At 36.3% G+C, this 9,572-nt stretch overlaps 2 protein-coding genes across 4 annotated transcripts in view; one reads left to right on the top strand and one right to left on the bottom strand.

Annotated features, from left to right (window-relative positions):
* The window catches only part of sri (sorcin), a 26,242-nt gene extending 26,196 nt beyond the window's left edge, over positions 1–46 (bottom strand). Inside the window, exon 1 of the mRNA XM_079837065.1 lies at positions 1–46. This exon is cut by the window's left edge and continues 45 nt beyond it. The gene's annotated coding sequence lies outside the window, so the exon portion shown is untranslated.
* Positions 1–9,572, top strand: part of nt5c3a (5'-nucleotidase, cytosolic IIIA) — a 14,941-nt gene extending 5,369 nt beyond the window's left edge. For 2 of the 3 annotated variants that reach the window (XM_079837060.1, XM_079837061.1), the window contains exons 2-9: positions 114–212; positions 383–452; positions 3,965–4,011; positions 4,099–4,184; positions 4,656–4,745; positions 7,263–7,425; positions 8,792–8,992; positions 9,067–9,572. In XM_079837060.1, the coding sequence (XP_079693186.1) occupies positions 114–212; positions 383–452; positions 3,965–4,011; positions 4,099–4,184; positions 4,656–4,745; positions 7,263–7,425; positions 8,792–8,992; positions 9,067–9,168 (858 nt within the window). In that variant the 3' untranslated portion in view covers positions 9,169–9,572. Of the gene's footprint in view, positions 213–382; positions 453–3,964; positions 4,012–4,098; positions 4,185–4,655; positions 4,746–7,262; positions 7,426–8,791; positions 8,993–9,066 lie in introns of all 3 variants that reach the window. The other variant, XM_079837062.1, reaches the window with a different exon arrangement.

Below are 9,572 nucleotides of genomic sequence, written 5' to 3'. Positions count from 1 at the left end.
GCTGCTGTGTTTCTCCTCTTCTTCTTCTGGCTCCTCCCCCCGCTGTGACATCAGCACAGAGGGGAGGGGCTAGTGAAGGGGCCTCCTCTCATTGGTTGCTTGTGTCTGTGCAGATGCCGGAGTTTGAGAAGAGCACGGTTCACATCAGAGACCCGGAGCGGGTGGAGCAGATCATCTGCAGCCTCATTAAAGGTGGAGCGGCCAAACTGCAGGTACATCATCCTCATCATCATCATCATCCTCATCATCATCCTCATCATCATCCTCATCATCCTCATCATCATCATCATCCTCATCATCATCCTCATCATCCTCATCCTCATCATCATCATCATCCTCATCATCATCATGTCTAATGATGCTCGCCTCTTCTGTTCCGCAGATCATCACAGATTTTGATATGACGTTAAGCAGGTTTGCTGTCAATGGAAAACGCTGCCCAACATGTCATAGTGAGTAAAAAAAAACTGTTGTACTTGTTATTTTTATTTTTTTATTTTGGTAGTCAACTGAAGATGAGTTAAAGGAACGGACCCAGAACTAAAACACTCCATGAGCATGAGCCAATGAGAAGACAGAACTGATAACAAGATAAACAAGCGCAACAGAAGCAAACCAGGAAAAAATGAGTGAAGCACAAATGTTAAACCCCACATTAAAACATTGAGTTGTACAGAGCCAATGTATATTTTGTTGAATTATAGCGCCACCAAGAGGCACAATCCCACTATTTTTCTATGTGTGTTCAGAGTGAGCCCATACATGTGTGTGTCAATGTTGGTGAAAATATCTCATTTCGTTTTGGAGTTATAGACATGTATATGAAAAATGACTGACACCTGACTTTGATTGGATTTTACTGCCCCATACTATCAATATTTTGACCAGGGGCGCAACTACCCAATGCCAGAGGGGTATGCAGCAACAATTTTGGCGCCAAATTTGACGGTCTTTGCAAAATCTGTCATGCAGATCGGCTGAGGATGGGAACCGATGATGGTGAATTAAAATTGTACTGTAACTGTAATCATAGCGAGATGATTGACAGGACGATAGCGGAGGCACAAGCGCAAGATCACTTTTGTTCATAAAAAAAAAACACAAACCACAAACTGAGGGTTCCTCGTTATAAAGGGGAATTTCCAAATATCTTTTATTTATTTGTTATAATTCGGGTACAGCTATTTTATGTCAGCCGTCTTATTCTTTTTTTTTTTTTTCAGTTTAATATACGCAAGTTTTTTTTACTGTACCATTTTATTGTTGCTGTATTTTCATAAAAAAATAGAATAACAAACATAAAAATAAACATTCGTTTGAAAGTAATTAAAGAGGACATTTTTTAAGAGGTTTGCCCTAAAAAGTAAGCATGCAATTTTGAGAACACCAAGGAATATTTAATAGCGCCCACTCGCAATATTCCATTATTATCCAAAATTCTATTATGGAATCTTATGAGGGCGCGAACTCGAGCCTGTTAGTCCTCTAAAATGTTATATAATATTGAGGAAATACAGAAATAACTTAGAAACGCACAACAGCAGCTACATATAGAAAATACCAACATTTTTCATACCATCGCTTTGGCGCCCCTATGCGCCGCATATAGCGCATACACACTTTTTGCGCCACTGATTTTGACATTTGGGCATTAGTGTTTAGCTATCGACCTGTGTTTCTGAACTTCTGACGCTGGTTTCGTCTCGATCGGACTAGCGGTTTCAAAGATATCAGCTAACGTTTTTAAAGCGTTAAATTACAACGCTGCACAAACCATACTCTGAAACCTGGCAAGTCTGGTATCGTTGGACTCTGCGAGGATTCAGGAGACAAAAAAAGTTACTCTCATGAAAATAAGTCAAGCTCACCCAAAGTTATAAGCATTTGAAAAAACAAAAACTCTCCACTAGGTGGCGCTGTTTTGAAACTTCTCAGGCTCCTTCAGGGCATCGTTCTGATGACCTATACCGAGTTTCGTAACAATCCGTTCATGTGTTCATAAAATACAGCATTTTAGCACATCATTCAAAATGGCCGACAGACAAAATGGCCGATATGGTAAAATTGGATATCAGACAACTCGGCATGCCGTCCTGAATTATGATTTTTGGACAAACGGTTCAATTATTATCAGCAAATATAGCAATTTTTCGTATCTCCGGACCAAACGCTGCATGTCGCCTCATGTTATGCTTGTGTTGACATTTACCAAGTTTGGTTTGAATACGGTAAAGCGTTGCGGAGATACAGCCTTAAGTGTATTTTTGCAACCGCTACGTTAAATTTGTTCGAGTGTTTATCGAAAACGATTTGATGAATCAACCTGAATTCCATAACTTTTTGTCAGCACCGCCTGAAGATGATCTGGTTCAATTTTCGTGCAAATCGGTCGAACCGTCTAGGACGAGATTGTAGGTTTTTTGGAAAATTCAAAATGGCTGGAAAATTTATTTAGAAACTCCAAAATTGGTGTGGTTAGTGTTGGGCCAGTCCTCTAGCTGTGTGCCAAATTTCATCACTTTCCCGCAAATGGTTCTTTGGGCTGCCATAGACTTCAATGGCGGAATAATAACAAGAAATCTAACGGTTTCAATAGGAGCTTCTGCACCTTATAAACCAATGAGAACCAATGACACAAAACAGGAAACATGGCTATGACACATCTCAAAATAAAAGACATGGAAACATGAAACGTGACTTTACAAGCAACGAAATATTCTGAGAGGATTAAAACACATGAGATTCTGAAATGAACTAAAATGTATTGTTTTATCTTACAAGTATTACATCATAGAGTAAAGCAATTAACGTCAACAATTACAATATATGTGGAAATCTTTCTTGGAAAAGAGTATCTCATTGAAATGACAAATTATGCTTATGAATGTAAAATCTCTAATGAAACGGTAATAAAGTTGACATGAAAAGGGTCTATTTTCACCAAAAGCTATGCAGAAATTTGTGGATAAACCACTTCTTACAAATGTAGAAAAAAGTCAAAAACACAAAACAATAAATACAATTCCAAAAAAATAAATAAATAAATATGTGGATAATAGTTTAAAATGACTCATTTATGATAAAAAAGTATCAATTGGATAAAATATTGTATACAATACTCTACAAGTTTATAATTGACTGGGTAGTAACGTTCTGTGTTACTGAATTTATTGTTCCAAAAGCAAAAAAATGAACATTATTTTGTGTCAAATCAACCACATTTTGGAGCCTCCCCCAGCTCAAATATTATATATTTTTTTTCTGAAAAAAGACAAGCATGTTCTATGCAATTGTATTCATAGAAAAATACAATACATGTCTAGTTTCAGCATGATTTGTTCTCCAGATATTCCTCTTTAAAAGGAAAGCGCATCAGCTGTGTGCAAAGTCACCCACATTTGGCTTTTGACCACTGAAAATGTGCAGTTTACTCATGAAGCCGCATTGAGATCTCCATATCTCTGGGACTGAACCATCGAGGGCCTTTAAAATGCAGATACCAGAAGACAAGTTAGTTAAGAACCACAATCTAAAAGGATATTCAGATATCTTTAGTACTTCTTGAGTTACACACATGCAAACTTGAGGCAAAGACACAGCAGAAGTGCTTATTCCCCATGTTTGAGCGCTCAGCGTTGGCATATAATGACACACAGATTGATAAAGTCAACAGATTTCACTAATAGATCTACCAATCTCTGTGTGAAACCAAAATAATGATGCTGCCATCTTTCTGAAGTCATGTTTACACCCCGCTAATGTGGTGAAAATTGTCATTTTGACCCCCTCTACAAAATAGCAGAATACTCAATAAATACACATCTGTGACATTTATTAGTTTGGCTGTCTTCATTATTTATGTATTTCTTTCACCAGAATCAATCGAAACGTTTAGCTGGGTCATCTGGTTGAGTTTGCATGGAATGACCATTACATTTGATGACACTTTGTGTTGCTTTCACAGATATCATTGACAACTGCAAGTTGGTGACGGATGATTGTAGGAAGAAGGTATACAAGATCTTTGTTCTTCTATCACGTGAGCGTTTAAAGTTTCTGAAAGTAAATTTACATGTTAAAAATGCATTTATTCCCCAGCTGTACCAGCTGAAGGACACGTATTATCCTATAGAGATAGACCCGCATCTGACCATGGAGGAGAAATATCCATTTATGGTGGAGTGGTGAGTGACCAAACACACACACACACACACACAGATACACACACTGCAGGAAATGATGTTTCACATGTTCATCTGTCTCTAGTGTGTGATGTTTGAGTATGAGTTCTTCTCTTTATCTCAGTGTCAGTGTTTCTGAACTCCTGAAACGCCTCCATCTTGAGTTTTCCTCCGGGAACCAACACGTCACAATATTCCTCATTATAATAATTCATAACCAGAATAAAGGGGCAGTGCCTGGTTGATTTGGGCATTTCCCAAACACCAATCACAACACACTGCTCCAGCCGACCAATCAGAGCACAAGTGTGCTTTTCAGAAGGAGGGGCTTCATAGAGACAGGAAGTAAACAGAGCGTTACTGACAGACTGGGAAGAGAGGAGCCGCAACACTGGAGAATATGAGGAATAATCAACACTCAAGCAGGAAAACCTGCTCTAGTTGAATTAAATAACGTGTTCTTTTTCTCCTCAGGTATTTTAAGTCTCACACGTTATTGGTAGAACAGAGACTGGAGAAGGACAAACTCCCAGAGGTCGTGAGAGACTCGGACGTCTGTCTAAGGTACGAACACATCCTTTACATGCAGGTTTTTAAAAAATATATAAATACAATGAAACAAATGTTCTGTATGTACACAATAAGTGAATTGTATCTAATCATTAATTTAAATGTTACGTAGTAGACAATTAAATAGTACAGATACCCTATTAAAATATGACTCCAGTAAACGTATGAGAACTCATTTTCAGTTTTATTTCAGTAAAAGTACTTGATATTAATGAACTTAAGTATTAAAGGTAAAGTACTGATCGATGAACCATATATTTATTCTAGTCAGTACTAATAAAAAAGATGAATGCATACAATATGTTAGAGCAAAAGAGCAAACATTTGATCTTATTATACACTATCAAACCATTCAACTTTAGTTTACTAAATAATCATTTAAATGACTCAAGTGTGCATACAAGTGAAATAATAAACCACATATTATTTTGGAAAAACTGTGTTAACATTTGAAGTGTTTCTATCATGTGAAAATGCTACAGAAGATGCGTGTGCAATCGTTTGTGTTACATTAGCTCAAATCACCGTACAGACACACACAAATGTCCACATTCAAGCTGAAAGCGTTCACTCTTTTACAGCAGATTTACTTCACAAATAACTGACAGACATGACCTAAATATGATGACCATAATCAATTCTAAAATTCATTATCGACTTACTTTTCGCACAAACAGTTTCACACACATTCAAGCTCAGACGAATCATTGAATCAGTGAGTCGTTGACTCCGCTGCGATTGATTCCCAAATGAATCCTTCAGTGTGATTCATGAACTGAACTGAGGAAAAAAACTATATCAGGGATGCACCGATATTAACATTTTGGTCAATACCGATAATCGATAATTCTTTCTTTTTGAATCCTAATTTTTATATAATTTTGAGAGAGTGATTACAAAAACAGAAGTCTCACCATTAAAAGCCACGTTTCAAACACACAATCATAATGATTGGCCGATTACAGATAATTCTTCATATTTGAAAGCCGATAAATCTAAATCTATATTTCTATATATTTTTGAGAGACTGATTACAAAAACAGAAGTCTCACCATTAAAAGCCACGTTTCAAACACACAATCATAATGATTGGCCGATACAGATAACCGATAGTTCTTCATACTTGAAAGCTGATAACCGATATATTGGCCGATAAATCTAAATCTATATTTCTATATAATTTTGAGAGAGTGATTACAAAAACAGAAGTCTCACTATTAAAAGCCACATCACAAGCACACAATCATAATGATTGGCCGATTACAGATAATTCTTCATATTTGAAAGCCGATAACCGATATATTGGCCGATAAATCTAAATCTATATTTCTATATAATTTTGAGAGACTGATTACAAAAACAGAAGTCTTACCATTAAAAGCCATGTCACAAGCACACAATCATAATGATTGACCAATAACCGATAATTCTTTATACTTGAAGGCCGATAACCGATGTATTGACTGATGTATCAAAAGCAAAAATTTTATATAATTTTGAGAGACTGATTACAAAAACAGAAGTCTCACCATTAAAAGCCACGTTTCAAACACACAATCATAATGATTGGCCGATACAGATAACCGATAGTTCTTCATACTTGAAAGCTGATAACCGATATATTGGCCGATAAATCTAAATCTATATTTCTATATAATTTTGAGAGACTGATTACAAAAACAGAAGTCTCACTATTAAAAGCTACATCACAAGCACACAATTATAATGATTGGCCGATAACCAATAATTCTTTATACTTGAAGGCCGATGACCGATATATTGACTGATGTATCAAAATCTAAATTTTTATATAATTTTGAGAGACTGATTACAAAAACAGAAGTCTCACCATTAAAAGCCACGTCTCAAACACACAATTATAATGTTTGGTTGATAGGATTATGGATAATTTGTTATATTTTAAAGCAGATAACCGATATATTTAAATCTAAATCTATATTTCTATATAATTTTGAGAGACTGATTACAAAAACAGAAGTCTCACCATTAAAAGCCACATCACAAGCACACAATTATAATGATTGGCCAATAACAGATAATTCTTTATACTTGAAGGCCGATAACCGATATATTGACCAATGTATCTAAATCCAAATAACTTTTGAGAGACTGATTACAAAAACAGAAGTCTCACATTAAAAGCCACGTCTCAAGCACACAATGATGATCTCGTTGTAATTTAATGTAGCCGATATGACAGACTTGTGCTGCACATGTTGCTCTGAAATGTATTTTTCTTTTTGAAGTGATTCCAATCACATTTCAAACAATTAAAAACCATCATGATGAACAGTGCGCATCTGAAGTGTCTCAGCTGAAGGAAATAATACATGATTTCTCAGCTCTGATGTGGTGGCCGATATATCGTGCATCCCTATACGATATCATGTTTTAGAAGAGCGTGAAAGGAAAAGACTCGTGGCAGTAAGGAGGCAGAACTCCTGTGTTCCTGTCCAGATGTGTCTCAGATGTTGATGGTGTGTTTGACAGGGACGGGTTCGAGCAGTTCTTCGACCGGCTGTACCAGCACAGTGTCCCTATCTTCATCTTCTCCGCGGGTCTGGGAGACGTGCTGGAGGAAATCATCCGACAGGCCGGCGTCTACCACACCAACGTCAAAGTCGTGTCCAACTTCATGGACTTTGATGATAACGTGAGTCTCGGCCTTATCCCGGGTTCACATTATCCTCAGGTGTACGGCAAGCTGTTTGGACTTTTAATCATTCGCAGGATATTAATTACATTTTTCACTAGTTATAATGCTAATGCTTGATATCAGTGATTGTATTTTTACTAGTGATAATGGCAATTTTTGGTATCATGAATTTAATTTCCACTAGTAAAAATATGAATTCCTGATATCTGTGATTGTATTTTCACTAGTTAAACGTCACCATGCCATTCAAATTCAGTTTGTTAATATCAAGAATTCATTTCTTACTAGTTGAAATTCCACTTTCACATTAGAAATACAATTCTCACTAGTAAAAATCATACATTTTGATACTTTTGTTACCAGTTTAAATGTGTGTTCTTGATATCAACAATTGAATTGCTATAGTAAAAATGTTCATTTCTGATATCTTGAATCTGATCGTTACTACAGGGTTTCTGCGGGTCTTAAAAAGGTCTTGAATTCACATCATGGCATTGAATTAGGGCCCTATGATGTCCGCAATGCGGAAAACACGCACATTTACACAGAATCCATTCATAAACATGGAATTTACTGTATAATGCAGAATTGTCAACTTTTGGATGAATAAATCAAAAGTCAGTCACTTAAAGGGACAGTTCACCCAATAATGAACATCCTGTCATTATTTACTCGCCCTAAATTGGAAAACACAGAATTTGGTGAAAATAAAACCGAATTTTTTTTACGTATTTCATAAACTTGTAAGAAATTGCTGTTAAATTTCTGATTTCAATTAACGTTTTTTAACTAATATTTAATTTAACCATTAAAATGGACTAAAACTATTTTTTGTTAAAGAAAAGAGATTTCATAGGCCCTAAATTTAAATTGCATGCACTGCAAAAACACTTTAAAATAGTGTTTCATTAGTTAACATAAGTTAATGTATTAACTAACCATGAGCAGTTCCTTTTATACTGTATTTATTCATCTTTGTTAATGTTAGTTAATATAAATCCAGCTGTTCATAATTTCTTCATGTTAGTTCACAGTGCATTAACTAATGCTAACAAGATTTTAATAGTAAATGTTGTGATTAACATTAACAAAGATAAATAAATGCTTTAAAAGTGCAGTTCATTATTAGTTTGTTAACTAATGAACCTTATTGTAAAGTGTTACCAAAAATAATAATAAATAAATGGCAACATTTTCCTCAGCAATATTAAATGAGTTTATGCTTAAAACAAGAATATATTTGTTATTTGTTTAGATATTTGTTTTAATCATAAAATCACTTTCACAAGATCATAACTGAAATGACTCCTAATTATTGATAACAGAAATACATGATCACATGGTCTTCTGTGCTGTCTCTCAGGGCGTTCTGAAGGGCTTTAAAGGAGAGCTGATCCATGTTTACAACAAGCATGACGGAGCCCTGAGGAACACGGAGTATTTCAAGCAGCTGAAGGAGAACGGGAACATCATCCTGCTGGGAGACTCGCTGGGCGACCTCAACATGGCCGATGGCGTTCCCAACGTGGAGAACATCCTCAAGATTGGCTTTCTCAATGACAAGGTGCGCACGACTTCCTTTAGGGCTGAGGTGTGTGTGTGTCGATGTCTTGATAAGGATTGTGTTGTGTTCCTCAGGTGGAGGAGCGGCTGGAGAAGTTCATGGACTCTTACGATATCGTCCTGGTGCGGGATGAAACGCTCGAAGTGCCTAATTCCATACTCCAGAAGATCTTGTGATTGAGTCACAGGGATAATAAAGAGTCACACACACACACACACACACACGTCCTTTTTAAAGTTCGGTCCTCTCACCATAATGAACTCTTTTAATGAACGCGTACATCTGGGGTCTCGGCATAAACGTGCATCTAAAGAAAAATGCATCAAGTTATTGTTTGTAGTATTTTTGATATGGAAATATGTGTTTGCAATAAGAGTGAGCGGCACCACGTATCACCCTCATGATGCACTTTTGGAGTCTGTTACAGGTCTCATGAGACTGTGTGTCCTATCATGCACAGATCTAACTAAAGCAATGCTCCCAAAGCCATGATGTTTAATGTGTTGTGTGTGAGAATGTTTTAGCATAAATAAGTGTTCAAGTTTCCTGTGAGGTCGGCAATAAAGGCGTTTTCTCCTGA

The sequence above is a fragment of the Gobio gobio genome (assembly GCF_949357685.1).
Source record: "Gobio gobio genome assembly, chromosome: 15".
Classification (NCBI taxonomy): domain Eukaryota; kingdom Metazoa; phylum Chordata; class Actinopteri; order Cypriniformes; family Gobionidae; genus Gobio; species Gobio gobio.
This window is presented reverse-complemented; position numbering and strand designations above follow the sequence as displayed.